This window comes from Salmo salar, chromosome ssa02 (genome assembly GCF_905237065.1).
Source record: "Salmo salar chromosome ssa02, Ssal_v3.1, whole genome shotgun sequence".
NCBI classification, from domain to species: domain Eukaryota; kingdom Metazoa; phylum Chordata; class Actinopteri; order Salmoniformes; family Salmonidae; genus Salmo; species Salmo salar.
The window spans coordinates 63,394,362-63,420,897 of record NC_059443.1 but is presented as its reverse complement, the minus strand read 5'-3'; the positions used below and the strand labels follow the sequence as shown (position 1 = coordinate 63,420,897).

At 43.4% G+C, this 26,536-nt stretch overlaps 1 protein-coding gene across 3 annotated transcripts; it reads left to right on the top strand.

Annotated features, from left to right (window-relative positions):
- Positions 1-1,498: 1,498 nt before the first annotated feature.
- LOC106589417 (neuronal-specific septin-3) lies at positions 1,499-22,005 on the top strand. Of its 3 annotated transcripts, none has more exons than XM_045707514.1 (10): positions 1,499-1,644; positions 10,184-10,447; positions 12,951-13,079; positions 13,678-13,759; positions 14,041-14,178; positions 14,855-14,972; positions 19,017-19,112; positions 19,511-19,607; positions 19,814-19,865; positions 20,040-22,005. In XM_045707514.1, exons 2-10 carry the CDS (start codon positions 10,186-10,188, stop codon positions 20,167-20,169), a joined length of 1,104 nt encoding a protein of 367 aa, XP_045563470.1. In that variant the 5' UTR covers positions 1,499-1,644; positions 10,184-10,185; the 3' UTR covers positions 20,170-22,005. The 3 variants fall into 3 exon arrangements, with proteins under 3 accessions (XP_045563470.1, XP_045563464.1, XP_045563463.1); XM_045707508.1 differs by lacking the exon at positions 1,499-1,644 and adding an exon at positions 2,596-2,833; XM_045707507.1 differs by lacking the exon at positions 1,499-1,644 and adding an exon at positions 2,664-2,683.
- The last annotated feature ends 4,531 nt before the right edge of the window (positions 22,006-26,536 follow it).

Sequence of the window (26,536 nt, the reverse complement as noted above, 5' to 3'; positions counted from 1 at the left end):
ACATCTTCAGAAGGGACTTCAGTCTCAGGCTGCCAGCGTATATGCTGGTCGACTACCTTCCAGTCAAAAGGAATACTGTAAAAGTGCTTCTCCTCCTATGCCTCCCAAGACACCATCTTGGAAAGAACACCTAAGTCGATCAACATCTGCAGCAGTTACAGAACTCAAAAGAAGCAGCTATGACCTCAACCCTTGGGCAAAGAAGGGAGCAACATTCATAAAGGACTTTACCACCAAAGAGTCTCATCTGGAAGAGTCTACAAAGACAATCTTAGATGCTGCATCTCAACCTTTAGCACAAGCCAGCCCTAGTAGAAAATACAAGAACCTCCAAAGACCCAAATTCTGGACTAGACCTCAGTGTCAAAGTCTACCGACCGATACACAAACCATTGAGAGGAAACGGAATCAATCTAACCAGTCAAATAGCAGCATTTTGATGGGTAGGTGTCTTTTAGAAGTCAGTCAGAAACAGGAAGCCCTTCAGTCTGGGGTGAAAAGGTCAAACAGCGACAACTCCCAGACATGTCTGGTGGTACCTCTGACACAGGGGTCCTCCCTCACACCCTCTACCCTGTCAGAGGCCCCTGAGAGATCAACTATTAAACATGGACAGGGCTTGGATTTGGACCATTACCAAAATATCAATAGTGGTCAAGTTACAGAATCCACCAAACCCAATTTAGATGAATGTGTGCTGCAAAGTGGAACCGTTCCCAAAATGTTCAGCCAATCACAGAAACCTAATTTACATCCTGTCCAATCGGCTTTACGATTGGTGAAGAGCAACGACAGCAATCACAAAGGAGTCAAAGGACTAAGGCCAGTTCATCTAGAACCCACCCAAACAGGTCCACCTCCACCACCTGACCATGAGAGGCCCAACATAAACCCACCAGAATATTCCTCAGAAGAATGGACTGTGCACTGGCTCCTGTCCATGGAGCGCAACCAGCAGCACAAAACATCACAGGTTGGCCCAGATTCAACAGAGGTCGCTGAACAACCATCCCAACCCCAGAGCCAGGGTATAGACTGCTACATACCAGGAGAGATGGATATCTCACCATCACATGAATTGGATCACCCTCTTTCAAGCATGACATTTGTTGATGAAGAGGCAGAGCAATTACATGATGACATCACCACACCTCCTGGAGTGTATTTGTCAATGGGTGAGTAATGAGAAAAAGTTTCAATGAAGGCCATGCACATGATAGTGTAAACAAAATCGGATTTGTTGGTTATAATTTCTCTTTATTCAGACTTAACATATTACTCTGAAAGTCAGGATGAGAGAGATGGCAGAAAGAGAGAGAGAGAGAGAGAGAGAGAGAGAGAGAGAGAGAGAGAGAGAGAGAGAGAGAGAGAGAGAGAGAGAGAGAGAGAGAGAAAGAGGAGGGGGTCAGAGAAGGCACTGGAGGGAATTTGAGACATGGCTCCTTATCAGAAGAGTAACAGACATGCAAAAACTGTGTGATAAAACCAAGTTTGGGGGAACAGTGGGGTAAAGTGAGTGACACATGACACAACACAAAAAGTCTGCACACCATGTAGACTAGAGAGAACAAACAAACTCAGACAACATGAACACAAAAGACAGCAGTGCGAGAACCTAAGAGCTAACAACAAAACGCCATATATGTGAGTATGGTACTATTTGATCATTGGATGCAAATGCTTCTCCTTTCAATTTTGTGGTGTGCTGTGACTGATTCAATGCATTTCAAAATATGGAATGTTGTAGTTAGGCCCAGGGTTGGGGAGTAACTGATTACATGTAAACTGTAACTGTAATCAGTTACATTACCAGCAAAAATATTGTAATGAAATTACAGATACTTTTGAAAAAAACATGATTACTTCTTGGATTACTTTTAAATTCAGAAAGGATGTTTGTGGAAAAAAATACATTATGACACCTTTCAGCATTTAAAAAAGGCGCAAGTTTAGGTTTGTTCCACCTGAGAGAGTCTGACCACAAGTCAGAGACCACTATGATGACACACCAAATGTGTTTGATGGATCCTTTTCTCTTCTTCTAATGCCTCTTAAGGGGAAAGGAGGCTAATCCAAAAGTAATTAAAAGTAATCAGATTACGCTTTGGGTAATCCAACAGTTACTTTACTGATTACAATTTTGGACAGGTAACTAGTAACGGATTACATTTAGAAAGTAACCTACCCAACCCTGGTTAGGGCTCCAGTGAATTATACAATACCAATGAAATTGTGTTTGGTTGTTGCTTTTTAGTTTACACACAACAATTTTATATATTTTTTTTATCATTCATGTATACAGACTTGCTATTAAGCATTTCATGAGAATTGTCTCTCATGACTTTAAATTACCAAAATGCAAATGAAAGAAATTATGAAACATGAGACATGACTAATCTCGATAAATAGGCTACATGGGTCAATATATTTTTCATGCAGATTTTGTATAGATTTTTGTCAATTACAATTTGGTCTAATCAAATACTGATTGGTTGTGCAAAAATGACAAAAAATACTCAGGTGATGGCAAAAAGGTTCCCTAGGGGCAAAGTTCTGTTTGAGCATGCGTTCTGCATCACCTCTCTCTCATCTTGTCGCCTTGGTAACGGAAAGGGGGGCTCTCGACTAGAGAGAGAGAGAGAGAGAGAGAGAGAGAGGGGAAGAGAGGGACGGAGGGAAAGAGGTACTCAGACAAATCACATGACCCGTTTCCTACATCTTTGCTTCCCTATGTTGGACATCCATCGTTTATTCTTGAGCATTGGGTTGAAAGACTAGTCGAAATTTCACTAGCGCGGAACAAAACTATTTGGGAAATTGAATACAGGAATCGGTAAGTCGCGCAACAATCAACATCACAGCAGACGAATGCGGACAGCTAGCATACCTAACGTTAGCTAGCTAACTTAGCATCATTTATCCAGCATGGATGGAGCCGGAACAATGGGTTGGTTAAACAGGTTTTGGGATGTAGGTAATCAGCTGCTATCGTGTATCTTGTGAGGTTAAACATGATCGGGGTTATTGTTCAGGATATTTATGATCAAGCTAGCGAAATGTGGATTGATCTGGCTAGCCTTCAGTCAGACCGTAGAAACGACGTTAAAACGTAAAATAACCACCCTCAGCTTGCGGGAGCACAGTGGGAAATATGGCCTTAATTGTCGCCATCAGAAATCACACAAAGATACGTGGATGCTCTAACATCATCATTGTAGTCTATCTTTGATGGGATGACAGACCACACATTCAGCCAGAGAATTTAGATTTAAATTTGAGATATGATTTATGACAAAAAAAGAGAGGTAAAACCAGGTGAAATAACATAGGGGGAGCTTAGTAGAGAGCCCAAATATGTATTTTTGCATTATTTTGTGCAGATCTAGCTATTATTTGTGATACCACTTCAAATTTTGAGCAGGCTTAGCATAATCTGTCAGAAGCCTATTTGATGTTGTGTATTCCTGTTTGATGTGTAGACTATTTGTGTGTGTGTGTGTGTGTGTGTGTGTGTGTGTGTGTGTGTGTGTGTGTGTGTGTGTGTGAGCAAGAGAGAGACAGCAAGCGACAGAATATGGTTATTCATTGATGCTCTAAATTCAGCTGACAGACTCTGCTTTTCTGACCTGTGATCTACAGTACCAGTCAAAAGTTTGAACACACCTACTCATTCCAGGGTTTTTCTTAATTTTTTTAACTATTTTCTACATTGTAGAATAATAGTGAAGACATCAAAACTATGAAATAACACATATGGAATCATGTAGTAACAAAAAAAGTGTTAAACAATAGATTATATATTTGAGATTCATCAAAGTAACCACCCTTTGACTTGATGAAAGCTTTGCACACTTTTGGCATTCTCTCAACCAGCTTCATGAGTTAGTCACCTGGAATACATTTCAATTAACAGGTGTGCCTTGTTAAAAGTTAATTTGTGGAATTTATTTCCTTAATGCGTTTAAGCCAATCAGTTGTGTTGTGACAAGGTAGGGTAGTATACAGAAGATAGTAGAGGTCGACCGATTAATCGGCATGGCCGATTAATTAGGGACGATTTCAAGTTTTCATAACAATCAATAATCTGCATTTTTGGACGCCGATTACATTGCACTCCACGAGGAGACTGCGTGGCAGGCTGACCACCTGTTACACGAGTGCAGCAAGGAGCCAAGGTAAGTTGCTAGCTAGCATTAAACTTATCTTATAAAAAACAATCAATCTTAACATAATCACTAGTTTACTACACATGGTTGATGATATTACTAGTTTAACTAGCTTGTCCTGCGTTGCAAATAATCAATGCAGTGCCTGTTAATTTATCATCGAATCACAGCCTACTTCGCTAAACGGGTGATGATTTAACAAGCGCATTCGCAAAAAAAGCACTGTCGTTGCACCATTGTACCCAACCATAGCTCGTAAGCATTGTACCCAACCAGGCTCGTAAGCATTCATTCAAACAGCACTGCGTTTGCCCGCAGCTCTTCGCAATGCTTGAAGCACAGCGCTGTTTATGACTTCAAGCCTATCAACTCCCGAGATTAGGCTGGCAATACTATAGTGCCTATAAGAACATCCAATAGTCAAAGGTATATGAAATACAAATGATATAGAGAGAAATAGTCCTATAATTTCTATAATAGCTACAACCTAAAACTTCTTAACTGGGAATATTGAAGACTCATGTTAAAAGGAACCACCAGCTTTCATATGTTCTCATGTTCTGAGCAGGGAACTTAAACGTTATCTTTTTTACATGGCACATATTGCACTTTCTTCTCCAACACTGTTTTTGCATTATTTTGTTTAATTATTTATTTGAAAACAAATGTATTTTTATTTATGTATTAAGTTAAAATAAAAGTGTTCATTCAGTATTGTTGTAATTGTCATTATTACAAATATATAGATAAAAATTGGCTGATTAATCGGTATCGTCTTTTTTGGTCCTCCAATAATCGGTATCGGTGTTGAAAAATCATAATCGGTCGACCTCTAGAAGATAGCCCTATTTGGTAGAAGACCAAGTCCATGTTATAGCAATAACAGCTCAAGTAAGCAAAGAGAAATGACAGTTCATCATTACTTTAAAACATGGTCAGTCAATCCGGAAAATCTCAAGAACTTTTAAAGTTTCTTCAAGTGCAGTCGCAAAAACCATCAAGCGCTATGATTAAACTGGCTCTCATGAGGACCTTCATGGTTGAATTGCTGCAAAGAAATAACTACTAAAGGACACCAATAAGAAGAAAAGACTTGCTTAGGCCAACAAACAAGAGCAATGAACATTAGACTGATGGAAATCTGTCCTTTAGTCTGATGAGTCCAAATTTGAGACTTTTTGTTCCAACTGCTGTGTCTTTGTGAGACGCAGAGTAGGTGAACGGATGATCTCCGCATGTGTGGTTCCCACCGTGAAGCATGGAGGAGGAGGTGTGATGGTGTGGGGGTGCTTTGCTGGTGACACTGTCTGTGATTTGTTTAGAATTAAAGGCACACTTAACCAGCATGGCTACCACAGCATTCTGCAGCAATACGCCATCCCATCTGGTTTGTGCTTAGTGGGACTATCATTGTTTTTTTAAAGGTCAATGACCCAACACAACTCCAGGCTGTTTAAGTGCTATTTGACCAAGAAGGAGAGTGATGGAATGTTGCATCAGATGACCTGGCCTCCACAATCATCAACCTCAACCCAATTGAGATGGTTTGGGATGAGTTGGACCGCAGAGTGAAGGAAAAGCAGCCAACAAGTGCTCAGCATATGTGGGAACTCCTTCAAGACTGTTGGAAAAGCATTCCAGGTGAATCTGGTTGAGAGAATGCCAAAAGTGTGCAAAGCTGTCATCAAGGAAAAGGGTGGCTACTTTGAAGAATATAAAATATATTTTAATTTGTTGAACACTTTTTTGGTTACTACATGATTCCATATGTGTTATTTCATAGTTTTGATGTCTTCACAATTTTTCTACAATGTAGAAAATAGTAAAAAAATAAAGAAAAACCCTTGAATGAGTAGGTGTGTCCAAGCTTTTGACTGGTATTGTATGTCAAGGCTTATGGATGATTTCATACTCATGCACAGAAGCAGCTACATTTGTATGCCCTGGAGTGTCCTAGGCTCAAATTGCGCATGCATAGCCATATGTTTGTTTTCATCACCATCTGTTGTACAGTAGTGCACTATTTACTGTGGTAAACCAGTCTGCTACAGGTATCATTCTCTTTACAGTGCCTTCAGAAATTTGCCATACCTGTTGATTTATTCTACATTTTGTTGTGTTACAGTCTAAATTCCATATGGATTAAATATTTAAAAAATCTCAGTCATCTACACACAATACCCCCATATTGACAAAGTAAAAATATGTCTTTCAAAATGTTTGCAAATGTATTGAAAATTAAATAAATATCTAATTTACGTAAGTATTCACACCCCTGAGTGTTAGAATCACCTTTGGGAGCGATTACGGCTGTGAGTCTTTCTGGGTAAGTCTCTAAGAGCTTTGCACACCTGGATTTCACAATATTGCCCTAGAGGTCGACCGATTAATCGGCACGGCCAATTAATTAGGGCCGATCTCAAGTTTTCATAACAATCGGTAATCGGCATTTTTGGATGCCGATTATGGCCAATTACATTGCAGTCCACGAGGAAACTGTTACGTGAGTGAAGCAAGGAGCCAAGGTAAGTTGCTAGCTAGCATTAAACTTAACTTATAAAAAACAATCAATCTTCACATAATCACTAGTTAACTACACATGGTTGATGATATTACTAGGCTAACTAGCTTGTCCTGCGTTGCATATAATCAATGGGGTGGCTTTTAATTTATCATCGAATCACAGCCTACTTTGCCAAACGGGTGATGATTTAACAAGCGCATTCGCAAATAAAGCACTGTCGTTGCACCAATGTACCTAACCATAAACATCAATGCCTTTCTTAAAATCAATACACAGAAGTATATTTTTTTAAACCTGCATATTTAGTTAAAAGAAATTTATGTTAGCAGGCAATATTAACTAGGGAAATTGTGTCATTTCTCTTGCGTTCAGTGCAAGCAAAGTCAGGGTATATGCAACAGTTTGGGCTGCCTGGCTCGTTGCGAACTAATTTGCCAGAATTTGACATAATTATGACATAACATTGAAGGTTGTGCAATGTAACAGCAATATTTAGACTTAGGGTTGTCACCCGTTCGATAAAATACGGAACGGTTCCGTATTTCACTGAAATAATAAACGTTTTGTTTTCGAAATGATAGTTTCCGGATTTGACCAAATTATGACCAAAGGCTCATATTTCTGTGTTTATTATATTATAATTAAGTCTATGATTTGATATTTGAAAGCGCAGTCTGACTGAGCGGTGGTAGGCAGCAGCAGGCTTGTAAGCATTCATTCAAACTACTGCGTTTGCCAGCAGCTCTTCGCAATGCTTGAAGCACAGCGCTGTTTATGACTTCAAGCCTATCAACTCCTGAGATTAGGCTGGCAATACTATAGTGCCTATAAGAACATCCAATAGTCAAAAGTATATGAAATACATATGGTATAGAGAGAAATAGTCGACACATCATAATTCCTATAACAACTACAACCTAAAACTTCTTAACTGGGAATATTGAAGACCTGGGAATATTAAACGTTAGCTTTTCACATGGCACATATTGCACTTTTACTTTCTTCTCCAACACTGTGTTTTTGCATTATTTAAACCAAATTGAGCATGTTTCATTATTGATTTGAGACTAAATAGATTTTATTTATGTATTTTAAGTAAAAATAAAAGTGTTCATTGTTCATTCAGTATTGTTGTAATTGTCATTATTACAAAGATATATATAAAAATCAGCCGATAAATCAGTATCAGCTTTTTTTGGTCCTCCAATAAACAGTATCGGTATCGGCGTTGAAAAATCATAATCGGTTGACCTCTAATTTGCACATTTATACAAAAAAAATAATCTTCAAGCCATTTTCAAGTCTTGCCATAGATTTTCAAGCCGCTTTAAGTCAAAACTGTCACTCAGGAACATTTACTGTCGTCTTGGTCAGCAAGTCCAGTGTATATTTGTGTTTGAGGTTATTGTCCTGCTGAAAGGTGAAGTTGTCTCCCAGTGTTTGTTGGAAAGCAGACTGAACCTGGTTTTTCTCTAGGATTTTGCCTGTGCTTAGCTCTATTCCATTTCTTTATATGGATAAACCAGAGTAGTGGGACAAAGGTACGGGACGGTAGGCAGGCAGGCAGAAAGGTCAAAACCGGGAAAACTAGGAAATAGGCACTATGGACAGGACAGGAGCAAGGGGAAAAACAGGAGACAAAGGGCTGTGAGACGTGTTAACTCTGGACACATGAAAGGTAGGATGTATACGAAGGGTCCGGGGCAACAGAAGACGAACAGCAGAGGGGCTAATGATTTTGGAGATGGGAAACGGGCCGATAAACCGGGGGAAGAGTTTGCAGGATTCCACCCGGAGGAGCAGATCCCAGGTGGACAGCCATACCTTCTGCCCGAGATGATACCGGGGAGCCGGGGTCCGGTGGCGATCCGCTTGTCGTCGATACCTGGAGGTGGTCTTGAGGATGGCCGACTGGCCTCTCCAAACATCTGGGCAGAAGGTATGCCGACCTCTTTCGGCTGGGAACGATGCACCTCCCGGACCCGTTTCCCTATTCTCCAGCTGTGTGCCGTTGCCAGGCACGAGGTGGGAAGGATGGTCTCAGGCTCCGGGGTAATAGCCGTGGGGCTATAACGGCGAGACAATGCATCCGGCTTGACATTCTTGGATCCTGGCCGATATGAGAGGGAGAAGTTGAACCGTGTGAACAGCAGGGCCCATTTAGCTTGCCTGGAGTTGAGGCATTTGGCGGTGCGGAGATAATCCAGATTTTTGTGGTCGGTCCATACGATGAACGGGTGTTCCGCTCCTTCCAGCCAGTGCTTCCATTCCTCCAATGCTATCTTCACTGTGAGAAGCTCACGATTTCCCACATAGTTTTTCACCGTGGCGTTGAGGCGATGGGAGAAGAAGGCGCAGGGATGTAGCTTCAGGTCCAGGGCAGAAAACTAGGAAACAGGCACTATAGACAGGACAGGAGCAAGGGTAAAAACACTGGTAGGTCTGAATGAACAAAACAAACTGGCAACAGACAAATAGAGAACTTAGGTATAAATACACAGAGGATAATGGGGAAGATGGGCGACACCTGGAGGGGGTTGGAGACAATCACAAAGACAGATGAAACAGATCAGGATGTGACAGATGACAAGCATACCGATAACATGATGCAGCCACCATCATGCTTAAAAATATGAAGAGTGGTACTCAGTGATGTGTTGTGTTGGATTTGCCCCTAACATAACGCTTTGTATTCAGGAGATAAAGTTAATTTCTTCCTTCTTTTCACTCTCATTTAGGTTAGTATTTTGGAGTAACTACAATGTTGTTGGTCCATCCTCAGTTTTCTCATATCACAGCCATTAAACTCTGTAACTGTTTTAAAGTCACCATTGGCCTCATGGTGAAATCCCTGAGAGGTTTCCTTCCTTTCCGGCAACTGAGTTAGAACGAAGATATAGATGTACTATTGTAAAGTGGTTGTTCCACTGGATATCTTAAGGTGAATGCACCAATTTGTAAGTCGCTCTGGATAAGAGCGTCTGCTAAATGACGTAAATGTAAATGTAGAACGAATGCCTGTATCTTTGTTGTGCCTGGGTGTATTAATTCACCATCACTGCCTGACTGAGGCACCTTACAGATAATTGTATGTGTAGAGTACAGAGATGAGGTAGTCATTCAAAATGAATGTTAAACACTATTATTGCAGAGTGAGTCCATGCAACTTATTATATGACTAGTTAAGTATATTTTTACTACAGAACTTATTTAAGCTTTCCGTAACAAAGGGGTTGATTACTTATTGACTCAAGACATTTCAGCTTTTAATTTTTAATAAATGTATAAACATGTATAAAAACATAATTCCACTTTGACATAATGGGATATTATGTGTAGGCCAGTGACACAACATCTCAATTGAATCCCTTTAAAATTCAGGCTGTAACACAACGATATGTGGAAAGTCAAGGGGTATGAATCATTTCTGAAGGTACTGTACAGTATATAGCCCAATGAAATAGGCCTAATTAAAGCATATTTTACCCTCCAGACATGTCAGAGTCCATTGTTCCCCCTGAAGTGAGACCCAAACCTGCTGTCCCTGCCAAGCCCCCTCATGTGGCAGTACCATCCCCCACAGCACCCCATGGGCCATCAGGGATAGGGGGCGGGGTCGGGGTTGATCGAGTTCCAGGGTTGGGACACTCTGGCGGTGGATCCACGTTGCTGGGATACATTGGGATTGACACCATCATCGAGCAGATGAGGAAGAAGACCATGAAGGCTGGTTTCGACTTCAATATTATGATAGTGGGTAAGTAAGGAAGGACAACCTCTTCTGTTTGTGTCTGGTATGATTGATATATTTAGTGTCTTTCTGAAGAGTGCGTGAACCCATGGTGTGCTAGCAAACACAGAGACGTGAAACATGAAATGAAGTCGTGCCTCTCCCTTGTTCTGTCTCTGTCGGTTCCTCCTTGTTCGGGCGGCGGTCGGCGTCACCGGTCTTCTAGCCATCGTCCCATTACCTCACTGCTGAAGGGGGGACCGGTACGTTTGCAGTGGTCGGCTGAGGCGGACAGGGCTTTTGGACACCTGAGGGCTCTGTTTACCTCGGCTCCCGTGCTGGCCCATCCGGATCCCTCTTTGGCGTTCATAGTGGAAGTGGACGCGTCCGAGGCTGGGATAGGAGCCGTGCTCTCTCAGCGCTCGGGTACGCCACCCTGTGCCTTCTTCTCGAGGAAGCTCAGCCTGGCGGAGCGAAACTATGACGTGGGGGACCGGGAGCTGTTGGCTGTCGTCAAGGCTTTGAAGGCGTGGAGACATTGGCTTGAGGGGCTTAAACACCCTTTTCTCATCTGGACTGACCACCGCAATCTGGAGTACATCCGGGCGGCGAGGAGACTGAACCCTCGCCAGGCAAGGTGGGCCATGTTTTTTTACCCGTTTTGTTTTCAACCTTTCTGACAGACCAGGCTCCCAGAACGCTAAGGCAGACACACTGTCCCGGCTGTATGACACAGAGGAGCGGCCCATGGATCCCACCCCCATACTCCCGGCCTCTTGCCTGGTGGCGCCGGTAGTGTGGGAGCTGGACGCGGACATTGAGCAGGTGCTACGTGCAGAGCCCACTCCCCTCCAGTGTCCCGCTGGGCGTCTGTACATTCTGTCTGCTGTCCGTGACCGGCTGATCTATTGGGCCCACACGTCACCCTCCTCTGGTCATCCGGACATCGGTCGGACGGTGCGCTGTCTGAGTGGGAAGTACTGGTGGCCCACCTTGGCTCAGGACGTGAGGGTTTATGTTTCCTCCTGCTCGGTGTGCGCCCAGTGTAAGGCTACAACCCTTACCCGTTCCACAACGGCCGTGGTCGCACCTGTCGGTGGATTTCCTTACTGATCTTTCTCCCACACAGGGTAACACCACGATCCTGGTCGTTGTGGACCGTTTTTCTCCCTACGGCCCTACAGACTACGGAGGCCTTGTTTACACACGTCTTCCGGCACTACGGGGTGCCTGAGGACATAGTGTCTGTTCGGGGTCCGCAGTTCACTTCGAGGGTCTGGAGGGCGTTCATGGAACGTCTGGGGGTCTCGATCAGCCTTACCTCGGGTTTTCTGAGGTCTTATTGCCAGGACCGTCAGGGGGAGTGGGCGGCGTTCGTGCCCTGGGCAGAGATGGCCCAGAACTCGCTCCGCCACTCCTCCACTTCTCCCCCTTCCAGTGCGTACTGGGGTATCAGCCGGTTCTGGCTCCTTGGCATCAGAGTCAGACCGAGGCTCCTGCGGTGGACGACTGGTTCCGGCGCGCGGAGGAGTCATGGGACGTCACTCATGTTCACCTTCAGCGCGCCGTGCTGCGCCAGAAAGCCAGCGCAGACCGTCACCGCAGTGAGGCCCTGGTGTTTGCACCAGGGGACCGGGTCTGGCTCTCGACCCGAAACCTGCCCCTCCGCCTGCACTGCCGGAAGCTGGGTCCGCGGTTTGTGGGGCCATTTAAAGTCCTGAGGAGACTGAACGAGGTGAGTTACAGGTTACAGCTTCCCCCTGATTACCGTATTAACCCCTCGTTCCATGTGTCTCTCCTCAGGCCGGTGGTGGCTGGCCTGCTCCAGGAGTCTGAGGTGCGGGAGGTTCCTCTGCCCCCTCTGGACATCGAGGGGGCCCCGGCGTACTCCGTTCGATCCATACTGGATTCGAGGCGTCGGGCGAGGGGCCTTCAGTATCTCGTGGACTGGGAGGGGTACGGTCTGGAGGAGAGATGCTGGGTTCCGGTGGAGGATGTGTTGGACCCTTCAATGCTGCGGGAGTTCCACCGTCTCCGTCCGGATCACCCTGCACCTCGCCCTCCGGGTCGTCCCCGGGGCCGCGTCAAGGGGGGGTACTGTCCTTCCTCTCCTTGTTCGGGCGGCGGTCGGCGTCACCGGTCTTCTAGCCATTGTCGATCCACTTTTCATTTTCCAATTGTTTTGTCTTGTTTTCCTACACACCTGGTTTTCATTTCCCTCATTAATTGTTGTGTATTTAACCCTCTGTTCCCCCCCATGTCTTTGTGTGGAATTGTTTGTTGTAAGTGCTTGTGCACATGTTTACTGGTGCGCGTCGGGTTTTGTACCCATGTTGGTTATTTCTTTATGCCATTGGTTTTGCAATTAAACTGCTCCGGCTATTACCTAGTTCTGCTCTCCTGCGTCTGACTTCCCTGCCACCAGTTACGCACCCCTTACAGTCTCTCTTCCTCAACAACATCATGCCTCAAACCATGCTCTCCCTCCACTCTCTCTCTCTCTCTCTCTCTCTCTCTCTCTCTCTCTCAGGTCACAGCGGGCTGGGGAAGTCAACGCTGGTAAACACGCTGTTCAAGTCCCAGGTCAGCAGGTGGAGCTCAGGATGGGGCGGCGAGCATAAGATCCCCAAGACAGTGGAGATCAAGGCTGTGTCCCACGGTGAGAGAGACATTTCCTCTAAGCTCTGTGTGTGTGTGTGTGTGTGTGAGCAAGAGAGAGGGATAGAGTGTGTGTGCATGCGTGCGTGGGAGTGTTTGTGTGTGAGTATGTGTGTATCTTCTACTCTTGATATGTGATTAGAGCTGTCATTTGCTTGGTTTGGTTGTTTGGTTAGCTTTCAGAGGCCAATTCATGTTATAATGTTGTAGTGATGGCATTTATAACCGTACACTAGGTTGTGTTGACTGCAGGGGCTGCAGTGTTGCACTGCCATGCGCAGAGCCGCGGGCATAGAAAGACTTGACAGAATATGCCCTGAGGTGTCTTAGACTGGCACAGCTGGCACATGCAGCCCACCTGGCATCCCAGACAGACACAGACACAGAGGCAGAGCAGAGCTTCTGTCTTTTTCTGTCTGGCCAAAACCACTGTACTGCTAGCTTTAGTTCAAAGAAAAATCCCCTTCTACGAGACAAGGAAAAAGCATACATATCATTTATTGACTGCTTGCTTGCATGTTTAACTTTTTGTCACCTGATTTTGGCAAAAGTACTTACAGTATGAATGTTGTATTGAATGTGGTAATTGAATGTTGCAGTGATCGAGGAGGGCGGAGTGAAGATGAAGTTGACAGTAATCGACACACCAGGTTTTGGTGATCAGATCAACAATGAAAACTGGTGAGTATGTGGGAAGAATGTTCATTATTGTGCACTTACACAGTCTATTTTTTGTTTGGGGTCACTACATTTTTCAATTAGTTAAGCACAATGACATGCGTAGGATTTAGATTCAACCGTGCATATGATTCAGATAGAAATAGAACTGCCAAACTATAATAGATTTTTACATACTGTACATTCATTCTCCTTATCCTGACCGTACCCACCACTGCTATAACGGTTTTGTGTGTATTTATACTGTATATTCCTAACACCCACCTTGTTCCATCCATCTGCAGCTGGGATCCCATCTCCAAGTACATCAACGAGCAGTATGAGAAGTTCCTGAAGGAAGAGGTCAATATTGCTCGAAAGAAACGAATCCCTGACACCAGAGTTCACTGCTGCCTCTACTTTATCTCCCCAACGGGACACTCGTGAGTTAAAAATACATCATGTGATTCAGGAATAGAAATGTCCTAATTTAGAACATACTCAAATGTATGCACGAGTTACAGCCACTTCCTAGTATCTCTCGTTGACATCTGATTGGCGTTCACGTGCGCACGCATGCATGGAAGCTCACGCACACACACAGACTCTCTCACAGTTCTCTATCTCATTTCTAATGAGTTTATTTCCAGCTGTACTGACATTTAATTTGAGATCTAAACACATTCTTGAGCTACATCACAACACAACCAGGCAACATGGTTCGCTCCAACAGATGAAGCCAACTCATCTGAACTGTGAAATTGCCCTTTACATAAACAGTTAGTCTTCTGTGTGCCATGTTCTTTTTCTTGCGTTGATCATTGCGACTAACGGGATGTTTTCTGTTAACGGGATGTTTTCTGTGCTGTCACCTACACCCAAGGACCTCAATCAGGGACAGAACTGTTGCTCAATGAGCCTGTATCTGTCCTAAAGTCAGGAGACAGACATAGAACTGTTCTGAAAAGACTGGGTTTCGGGTTGAAATTGGGAAGCTTTTGAAAAGATTTGTTCACTGGTTGTAGAATCACGAATGCATGCCAGCCCTGCTGTAGGATTGCTAATTGTTTCTATCCCAGCTGACAAAGTAATGTCTCTCTTTGTCTCTCTCTCTCTCAGTCTTCGACAGCTGGACATTGAGTTTATGAAGCACCTAAGTCGTGTGGTGAACATCATCCCCGTCATCGCCAAGTCTGACACCATGACCCCTGACGAGAAGAATGAGTTCAAACATAGGGTGAGGGATAAGAGCCCTTGACCCTTGACCTTGATTAACCCTAATACATGGCTGTTGACTTCTATGGCATGAAGGAAAAAGGAAACAGCACACTGCTCTTGATAGTATCACTGATATTTAATAAGCTTACGTATCGGCCTCACGGCCTTCGTCAGAGCCTTGACCTTGATTAACCCTAATACATGGCTGTTGACTTCTATGGCATCAAAGGAGACAACAGCCATGTATCAGGGAGAGACCTTTATGGATGATATTGTTTATGCGTAACTACAGTCTAGATCAGGGGTCTTCAACCAGGGACCCCAGCCAAGGCAAACCAGCAACCCAGGGACCCCCATCATAGCAAAAAAAGTTGTGTCATCAGGTGAATAATAATGGCAAAAGAAGTAATCAATGTTTTAAAATGAATAGATTTGGCTGATAGTTTTTCATTATTTTGACATCCCCACATTATAATTGGAAGAGTGTAAAACAGGGGTCCCCAATCGTGAGCTACCAGTAGCTCACAGCCCACCAATGAGTAGCTCGCCAAACAATTCTGAAAGTACGTGCAATTTTCAGGTGTTCCACCGCAAACTGTTATAAACAAATCTCACAATTATCAGACATCGCAAGCTCTCTCAGCTACTATCTAATCAACATGGACATTATCCCACCCCTGGTTAGCCACTATTGGGTTAAAAAGCCAAACCTGACACAATATCTGCCAATTAATTTCCAGCAATATTGCCCGTCTGTCTATGTGGTGTGCACGTTTGTTTATCACTGGGTTTTGACAGTTATTGTGATAACCTTCTTGTTGGTTGACAGAAATACCTATCCCAAAACCTTCTCAATAAATGTTAACTGCAAAGTAGGCTTACCTGGCAGAAGTACTGTATATCATGAGTAAGTACAGTACCAGTCAAAAGTTTGGACACACCTACTCATTCCAGGGTTTCACTTTATTTGTACTATTTTCTACATTGTAGAATAATAGTGAAGACATCAAAACTATTAAATAACACATATGGAATCATGTAATAACCAAAAAAGTGTTAAACAATATATTTTATATTTGAGAATCTTCAAAGTAGCCACCCTTTACCTTGACCACAGCTTTGCACATGCTTGGCATTCTTTCAACCAGCTTCACCTGGAATGCTTTTCCAACAGTCTTGAAGGAGTTCCCACATATGCTGAGCACTTGTTGGCTGCTTTTCCTTCACTCTGCGATACAACTCATCCCAAACCATCTCAATTGGGTTGAGGTTGGGTGATTGTGGAGGCCAGGTCATCTGATTTAGCACTCCATCACTCTCCTTCTTGGTCAAATAGCCCTTACACAGCCTGGAGGTGTGTTGGGTATTTGTCCTGTTGAAAAACAAATCATAGTCCCACTAAGCGCAAACCAGATGGGATGGCATATTGCTGCAGAATGCTGTGGTAGCCATGCTGGTTAAGTGTGCCTTGAATTCTTAACAAATCACAGACCGTGTCACCAGCAAAGCACCCCCACACCATCACACCTCCTCCTCAATGCTTCATGGTGGGAACCACACATGCAGAGATCATCCGTTCACCTACTCTGCGTCTCACAAAGACACGGCGGTTGGAACCCAAAATCTCAAATGTGGATTCCTCAGACCAAAGGATAGATTTCCACTGGTCTAATGTCCATTGCTTGTGTTTCTTGGCCCACGCATTCTCCTCTGAACAGTTGATGTTGGGATGTGTCTGTTACTTGAACTCTGTGAGGTGCAATCTGAGGTGCAGTTAGTTGCTGATTTCTGAGGCTGGTAACTCTAATGAACTTATCCTCTGCAGCAGAGGTAACTCTTGGTCTTCTTTTCATGTGGTGGCCCTCATGAGAGCCAGTTTAATCATAGCGCTTGATGGTTTTTGCGACTGCACTTGAAGAAACTTTCAAAGTTCTTGAAATTTTCCGGATTGACTGACCTTCATGTCTTAAATGGGGCGGCAGGTAGCCTAGTGGTTAGAGCGTTGGGTCAGTAACTGAAAGGTTGCTGGACCGAATCCCAGCGCTGACAAGGTAAAAATCTGTCGTTCTGCCCCTGAACAAGGCAGTTAACCCACTGTTCCCTGGTAGGCCGTCATTGTAAATAAGAATTTGTTCTTAACTGACTTGCCTAGTTAAATAAAGGTTAAATATAAAACAAAGTAATGATGGACTGTTGTCTCTCTTTGCTTATTTGACCTGTTCTTGCCATAATATGGACTTTTATTTTACTAAATAGGGCTATCTTCTGTATACCAATCTGACCTTGTCACAACACAACTGATTGGCTCAAACGCATTAAGAAGGAAAGAAATTCCACAAATTAACTTTTAACAAGGCCCACCTGTTAATTGAAATGTATTCCAGGTGACTACCTCATGAAGCTGGTTGAGAGAATGCCAAGAGTGTGCAAAGCTTTCATCAAGTCAAAGGGTGGTTACTTTGAAGAATCTCAAATATAAAATATATATATTTTTTGTTACTACATGATTCCATATGTGTTATTTCATAGTTCTGATGTCTTCACTATTATTCTACAATGTAGAAAATAGTAAAAAATAAACAAAAACCCTGGAATGAGTAGCTGTGTCTAAACTTTTGACTTCTACTGTATATTGACAGAAAACATAGTGCACTACTTTCTTTTGTACACTAAGGACCTCGGTAAGAGTTGCAGGGGAGAAGAGTAGATTGTGCCTATTTGAAAGCTAGAAAGAAATGAGTAGCTCGCGACTTTTCATTTTTTTTTATGCTAGAAAAGGTTGGAGACCCCTGGTGTAAAATCTAACATAGCCTATTAGCTAAAAATGTAACTCCAAACACATTTTTTGATAATAGTAGCTGTTTAGCTGGTTAAACAAAGGTTTGCCATGTGTTGCCAAAATGTATGTCCATGTCAAGAAAGCTTACGAACAGCCAGCGGCACTTGCTGCAACTGATACTTGCGGGTGCTTTTTCAAAGCCTATGTAAGATATTCCAGTGAGTGTAATTAGCTCCAATGAGTGTAATTAGCTCAATATTAGGAGTTGAGAAATCATGTTGACAAAGAAGATATATTCCTCTTTTCTACTGTAGATATGTAATTTAAAAAATATATATTCTGTTTAGCTAACGATATTCATAAAAACATTGGAATAAAACATATTTTTTTCCACTTTTTTATATACAGTGGGATATGAAACTATTTATACCCTTGTTAAAGATTAGCAAAAATTAGAAAGTAATACTTTTTTTCTCAAAAAGGTAGTGGTCGAAATTATTGACACCCCTGTTTTCAATACTTTTTAATACCTCACCTTGCGAGGATAATGGCACTGAGCCTTTTTCTAAAATGTTTTATAAGTTGGAGAACACATTGGAAGGGATCTTAGACCATTCCTCTATATAGAATCCTCCCGAATCCTTGATTTCCTCTGTCTGCGCTTATGGACTGCCCTCTTCAATTCGAACCACAGGTTTTGAATGGGTTTCAAGTCCGGAGACTGAGGTTGCCATTGCAAGATTATGATTTTGTGGCAAATTAACCATTTCTTTGTGGATTTTGATGTTTTTGGCAAAAATGTCCTGGTACTGGGTAAAGTTAATAATGCTGTTGAACTTAACAAGGGCCCCAGGACCAGTGGAAGCAAAATAGCCCCATAACATCAAAGATCTACCACCATATTTTACAGTAGGTATGGGGTTCTTTTCTGCTTATGCATTCTTTTTTAGACACCAAACCCACCACTGGTGTGCGTGGCCAAAGAGCACTATTTTCATGTCATCTGACCAAAGCACCGGCTCCAACCCAAGTACCAATGCCGGTGAGTAAACTCCAGGCGTTTAGATTTGTTGGATGACATGAAAATAGAGCTCTTTGGAGCTCTTTGGTATCTATATTTTCGCAGACCCCCAGCAGTACTAGGGGCCGCGGACCCCAGGTTGAATATCCCTGGTCTAGATAGAAGTCATGGTAGAACTTGTTATGGATAACCAAGTCATGAGGGAACACATTATTGTAGTGCACATTAGGATATGTAACCTCTGCCTCCTCTTCGTCCCTTAGGTGAGGAAGGAGCTGGAGACGTATGGGATTGAGTACTACCCGCAGAATGAGTTTGATGATGACATGGAGGATAAGAATGAAAATGACAAGATTAGGGTAAGGGCCTCTGTTCCAATTTTTGATATCCACGACCTTACATCATACTGTAAAGGACTCAATCACTTCAATTGAATAATACTCTTCCTCTCAAGTGGAATAATGTGAACACGAGATAAATCTGTACCTCTCCCTCTTTTTCTCCCATGCCTCAATAGTATGAGCATGCAAAATAGCAATTGCCAAAATGATTAGGCAATTCAAATATTTAAATTAATTTCATATGAATATCAGACTATTTCTCTTATTCTATCTTTCCGGTTCTTTGTCATTTTAACTCTCTTTCTGACACCCCTCAGAATAATAATAACTCCTAACTCTGTCTATTGCACGGGATTCGTACATTTCTTATGTTTTCCTCGTCCAATTGAACCCTGTTTAAACGAGTCCGTTCACAGGAGGCCATGCCCTTTGCAGTGGTGGGCAGCGACAAGGAGTTCCAAGTGAACGGCAAACGGGTTCTGGGGAGGAAGACAGCCTGGGGTGTGGTAGAAGGTAGGTTTATTTATAACCTCAATATAATTAATTAGGTCCTATATTAATGCCAAGCGTATTATGTTGACCTTTCTCCTCAGAGAGGCAGAAGGAATGGATTTATGGAGGTTGTTATACTGTAGTTGGGCCCAGGCTCAGACATGTGAAGCAAATGTGATTTAGATTTTTTTTATGCCAAATGGGTTCTTTCTTGTATTTTGTTGCAGTTGAAAATCCCAATCACTGCGAATTTGCTCTGCTACGAGATTTCCTCATCAGGTAAAGCAATCAATCGTACATTGATCTATCTTTTACTAATGCTTTATAGCTTTCCTATTCTTACAATACAATTACAGATGAGTCTCTTATGGCTTTGAAGTTGACTTTAGTGACCAAATCCAACTGTATGTAGTTATCAGCTAATGCCCGCCCTTTCTCCACTCTCCCTCCCAGGTCTCACCTCCAGGACCTGAAGGAGGTCACCCACAACATCCACTATGAAACCTACCGCGCCAGGAGACTCAACGACAACGGAGGTCTGCACCCCATCTCGGCCAACAACACTCAAGAGAGCAACCTTTAAATGTAGGACTAGGGATTAAGGAAAGAGAGAGCTAAACAGAGAGATCAAAAGATATTGATAGACAAGTCTATGTTGTGATATGAGCATCACTGCATGCTTTGGAGAACATTATAGATGTGGAATTCATTGTCACTCAAAATATCATGTTAGGAGAGCTTTCATTCCAAAACACGTCCTACGTCTCCCTTTCCTCCGCCCATCGTCCTAATCCACACACACTCACATCCCAGTTACACCTGGGATTAACCTTTGATCCTGCAATCCAAAACAAGGCCAACCCCAATGTTTCCCCTATATGCATTTAGCATCGGCGCAATAAATAGTGGCCGCCACTGCAAATTTATTTAGTTATTTTTGTTATAATGTAGATGTGTAGATGTATGCCCCAGGAAGAACCCATCTGCCGCCCCCTGCAGGAAGACCCAAGGAAGACCCCATCCGCCACCCCCAGCTAAATCTGCAACCCAAAGCATTTTGGGATTGAAGGGAATGAATCAAATGAAGTACTTCAAATTCGAGGGAATTCCCTTTATTCATAAAAAATGGATTTCCTATTTCCGCTCACCTTGTGCTCTACTCATCCTTGCCCTGTAAGTATACCGTATGTTATGTAGCCGCCACTATAAGAATTGATTTTGTGCTGAAATACTTTATGAAGGGGCTTGTAAATGAGCACCTCAACTTCCACGGAAGCATTGTGACGTAAATATAAATTGACAAAGGGCTTTATTTATTTACAATATAGCTATTTTGTCACTTTAGCTTTACATTGCACAAAATATAGAAATCAAAGTCTGAAATGTTCTTTGCCATTCACAACTTTTGTGGGCTTTTTTGAAAGCTCTGATGTCAAAGTGACGTGCCAATTCCCTTTAATGCTGGCTTTCCTTCTCTCTGCCACACGAGGGCAGTGCTTCCCTGCGCATACTCACCCTGTGACAGGAAATAGTTTACTCATAGACTTAGATAGATGTCTCTTTTTAGTCCTGTATCTATCTCTATAGTTTACTTCCCTCCCTCCTATTCACTCCCTCCACTTCATCTTGTGACCCATGCCCAGTGCATGTTTACAAGAAGTCCTCCATTACCAGAGTAATCATTCCAAATATAACCAATCAGTTATGACATGGTAATGTTTACCAAGGTTTCTTATGGAAATCACCCTTCGATAGAGCACAGGTATTCCAGAAGTGGCCTACAAGCAATTAAGTTTCACTATATTTATCAAACAATTCACTTTTGATCTAAACTGTATCCTAAAAGGGGTTTCCCTGCCAAATGTTTATACAATCATACAGCGTGTGTGTGTTTGTATGTGTGTGTGAGTGAGAAGTGACTCAATTTGGTGTCTAACATTTGGAAATGTGTAGTCGTATATCATTAGTGTGGTATTAGTGAAGACGTTTTTCAAGGAACAATTTAAATAATACAAAAAAACAATTCTCACTCTTGTTTCTATACAATGTTTTTATGTGTGCATGTCAGGAAACATCTCTCCTAGTCCTTCTGTCATTTTCATTTAAGGATATCCCCAGCTCACATATCAATGCACAGTAATTTCAATACATTAACCATTTTTGAACATGGTGTGTACATCAACCAACTGCTAATAACAATGCATCACCAAAACTCCAGTAACTCAAATCATTCCACATCTCTTAAAAACAGCAGTGAAAACTTTTGGCTGTGAATGTTTCATTTAAAACCCATTTTTCTTAAAAGTTGTTCTGATATGCTGAGATGTCATTTCAGTATTGCATTCATTATTTATATATTCATGTATTATTTATAGTAATTTATTGTTTATTTAATAAAAATACTTTTGCCATCTCTTGAGTAGTGTATTGACTCATTTTCTTATCCATTCTTTATTATCTCTGTATTGCCTCTACTTGACAATAGTTCACATTTGGAAATACAGTACATGTGTTATTTACTTAGTAGAGAGGGAAGGGTGCTCCCTACTGGTTCTCCTGTTTCAATATCAATGTATGAATCACAAATGGGTACATTTCCCCCTCCCAGGAACTATGGAGACAATTATGCTTGTAAATTAATCAGTGGTGTAGAGTACTGAAATAAAACTACTTAAAAGTACTTCTTAAGTAGTTTTTTGGGGGTTTATATTTTTTACAACTTTTACTTTATTCCTAAAGAAAATAATGTACTTTTTACTCCATACAGTGCATTCGGAAAGTATTCAGACCCCTTTACTTTTTTCAAATTTTGTTACGAATACAGCCTTATTCTAAAATGTATTATATTTGTTTTTTTCCCCTCAAATGTACACACAATACCCCATAATGACAAAGGAAAACAGGTTTTCAGATTTTTTTTCAAAAGTATTAAAAATACAAACTGAAATATTACATTTACATAGGTTTTCAGACCCTATACTCGGTACTTTGTTGAGGACCTTTGGCAGTGATTACAGCCTTGAGTCTTGGGTAGCACACTACAAGCTTGACACACCTGTATTTGGTGTGTTTCTCCCATTCTCTGCAGATCAAGCTATGTCAGGTCGGACTGGGAGCGTCGCCGCACAGCTATTTTCAGGTCTCCAGAGATGTTAGATCGGGTTCAAGTCCGGGCTCTGGATGGGCCACTCAAGGCTTGTCCAGAAGCTACTGCTGCGTGGTCTTGGCTGTGTGCTTAGGGTCGATGTCCTGTTGGAAGGTGAACCTTCGACCCAGTCTGAGGTCCTGAGTGCTCTGGAGCAGGTTTTCATCGAGGATCTCTGTACTTTGCTCCGTTCATCTTTCCCTCGATCCTGACTCTCCCAGTCTCTGCCGCTGAAAAACATCCCCACAGCATGATGCTGCCACTGTAACAGCTGTCGTAGAGGGGACCATGATGCAGCGTGGCACGTGTTCATGATCTTTTATTTGAATCTAACAAACACTCGAACAAAAATAACAAAGGTAAAACGAAAGTGCACAGTTCTGTCAGGTACAGAGAACTAAACAGAAAACAACTACCCACAAACACAGGTGGAAAAAACCCCTACTTAAGTATGATCTCCAATTAGAGACAACGAGGACCAGTTGCCTCTAATTGGAGATCATCCCAAAAAACAACAACATAGAAATAGAAAACTAGAACCTAAACATAGAAATACAAAACATAGAAAAACACACCCTGTCACACCCTGACCACTCTACCATAGAAAATATCAGCTTACCATGGTCAGGACGTGACAGCCACCACCATGCTTCACCGTAGGGATGGTGCCAGGTTTCCTCCAGACGTAACGCTTGGTATTCAGGCCAAAGGGTTCAATCTTGGTTTCATCAGACCAGAGAATCTTGCTTCTCATTGTCTGAGAGTCCTTTAGATGTCTTTTGGCAAACTCCATATGAGCTGTCATGTGCCTTTTACTGAGGAGTGACTTCTATCTGGCCACTCTACCATAAAGGCCTGATTGGTGGAGTGCTGCAGAGATGTTTGTCCTTCTAGCAGGTTCTCCCATCTCCACCAAGGCCCTTCTCCCCCGATTTGCTCAGTTTGGCCGGGCAGCCAGCTCTAGAAAGAGCCTTGGTGGTTTCAAACTTCTTCCATTTAAGAATTATGTAGGTAACTGTGTTCTTGGCGACCTTCAATGCTGCAGAAGTATTTTGGTACCCTTCCCCAGCTCTGTGCCTCGACACAATCCTGTCTCGTATTCCTTCGACCTCATGGCTTGGTTTTTGCTCTGAAATGCACTGTCAACTGTGGGACCTCATATGGACAGATGTGTGCCTTTCCAAATCATGTCCAATCAATTGAATTTACCACAGGTGGACTCCAATCAAGTTGAAGAAAAATCTCAATGGAAACAGGATGCACCTGAGCTCAATTTCGAGTCTCATAGCAAAGGGTCTGAATACATGTAAATAAGATATTTCTGTTTCTTATTTTTAACACATTTGCAAACATTTCGTAAAACCTGTTTTCACATTGTCATTATGGGGTATTGCGTGTAGATTGATGAGGATTTACAAAAAAATACATTTTAGAATAAGGCTGTAGCATAACAGCCTTACGGCTGAACACACGACTGAACAGTAGTCCAGGTGCGACAAAGCTAGGTTCTGTAGGACCTGCCTTGTTGATAGTGCTGTTAAGAAGGCAGCAATGCGCTTTATTATGGACAGACTTCTCCCCATCTTAGCTACTGTTGTATCAATATGTTTTACAATCCAAAGTTTACAATCCAGGGTTACTCCAAGCAGTTTAGTCACCCCAACTTGCTCAACTTGCTGAATTTCCACATTATAAGATTTAGTTGAGGTTTCTAGTTTAGTGAATGATTTGTCCCAAATACAATGTTTTTAGTTTTTGAAATATTTAGGACTAACCTATTCCTTGCCACCCATTCTGAAACTAACTGCAACTCTTTGTTCAGTGTTGCAGTGTTGAGTTATCTGCATACATAGACACATTGACTTTACTCAAAGCCAGTGGCACGTCGTTTGTAAAAATTGAAAAAAGTAAAGGGGCCTAGACAGCTGCCCTGGGGAATTCCTGGATTATGTTGGGGAGGCTTCCATTAACAGGTTCTGTTAGACAGGTAACTCTTTCTCCACAATATAGCAGGGTGTCACGTCCTGACCATAGTAAGTTGTTATTTTCTATGGTAGAGTAGGTCAGGGCGTGACAGGGGGTGTTTGTCCGTTTTTGTATTTCTATGTTGGTTTTTGTTTGGCATGACCTCCAATTAGAGGCAGCCGGTTGTCGTTGTCTCTAATTGGAGGTCATATTTAAGTTGATGTTTGTCCCATTTGTGTTTTGTGGGTGATTATATTTTGTGAGTGTGTTTGTTCCTCCTGCGTCACGGTTTGTTGTTTTGTCCTTAAGTTTATTTTGATATTGCATTAAGTTTCACGGTCTAATAAATATGTGGAACGAAACAGACGCTGCATTTTGGTCCGTTCATTTAAACAGCCGTGACAGAATCACCCACCAACAAAGGACCAAGCAGCGTGGAATGGAGCAGCGGGACAAATGGACTTGGGAGGAGATATTAGACGGGAAACGACCCTGGAAGCAGGCTGGGGAGTATCGCCGTCCGAAGGAGGAGATCGAAGGCAGCAAGAGCGGAGCGGCGATACTATGAGGCGCTATATCCACCAAGAGGCAAGGACGAGAGGCAGCACAAAAAAATGTTTGGGGGGGGCACACGCGCAGATTGGCTAAGGCGGTTTTAAGACCTGAGCCAACTCCCCGTGCTTACCGTGGGGAGCGAGTGACCGAGCAAGCACCGTGTAATGCGGTGATGCCACTGTGTCGCCAGTGCGCACTCACAACCCGGTGTGCTCGGTGCAAGCTCCTCACCGTTGCTGTGCTAGAGTTGGCCGTCAGCCAGGAAGAAGTGCGCCGGCTCAGTGTATCTGGTCTCCAGTGCGTGTCTTCGGTCCAGGTTATCCTGCGCCTGCTCTACGCACAGTACCCCCTTTCACCAGCACAGCCCAGTTCGTCCTGTGCCGGCGCTCCGCCCTTGCTTGGCTCAAATAACCATCCAGCCAGGACGGGGTGTGCCAGCTCTAAGCTCCAGACCTCCGGTGCGCCTCCGGAGCCCAGTACGTCCTATGCCTCCTCCTCGCACTCGCCCTGAGGTGCGTGTTACTAGTCTGGCGCCCCCTATGCAAGCTCCACACATCAGGCCTCCAGTGCGCCTGCCCAGTCCGGGGTGTCCTGTTCCTGCTACCCGCACTCGCCCTGAGGTGCGTGTTACTAGTCTGGCGCCTCCTATGCCAGTCCCACGCATCAAGCCTCCAGCGACGCTCCCCAGTCCGGAGCCTCCAGCGACGTTCCTCAGCCCGGAGCCTCCGGCTGTCCGCAGCCCAGAGCCTTCGGCGGCTGTCCGCAGCCCAGAGCCTTCGGCGGCGGTCCGCAGCCCAGAGTCTTCGGTGGCGGCCTTTAGCCCAGAGTCTTCAGCGGCGGTTGGCGGTCCGTGGTCTGGTTCCTCCGGACATACAGAAGCGGCGGGATCAGCGGGCGGTGGGGGTACTACGCCCGGAGCCAGAGCCGCCGCCATAGACATTAGTCACCCACCCTACCCTCCCTTTGTGGTTTTTTTTTTGGGGGGGGGGTTGTTGTTTAGGGGGGTTTTGTTGTTGGTTTTGTAGGTGCGGTCGGAGTCCCGCACCTTTGGGGGGGTACTGTCACATCCTGACCATAGTAAGTTGTTATTTTCTGTGGTAGAATAGGTCAGGGCGTGACAGGGGGTGTTTGTCTGTTTTTGTATTTCTATGTTTAGTTTCTAGTTTTGTATTTCTAGGTTGGTTTTTGTTTGGCATGACCTCCAATTAGAGGCAGCCAGTTGTCGTTGTCTCTAATTGGAGGTCATATTTAAGTTGATGTTTGTCCCCCTTGTGTTTTGTGGGTG

Bases quoted from the DNA above. Each gene is read 5' to 3' on its own strand.
- LOC106589417 (XM_045707514.1), top strand. From the start codon at position 10,186: ATGTCAGAGTCCATTGTTCCCCCTGAAGTGAGACCCAAACCTGCTGTC. The intron at 13,080-13,677 runs GTGAGAGAGACA...TGAATGTTGCAG, and splicing joins GATCAAGGCTGTGTCCCACG to TGATCGAGGAGGGCGGAGTG. The intron at 19,866-20,039 runs GTAAAGCAATCA...TCTCCCTCCCAG, and splicing joins CTACGAGATTTCCTCATCAG to GTCTCACCTCCAGGACCTGA.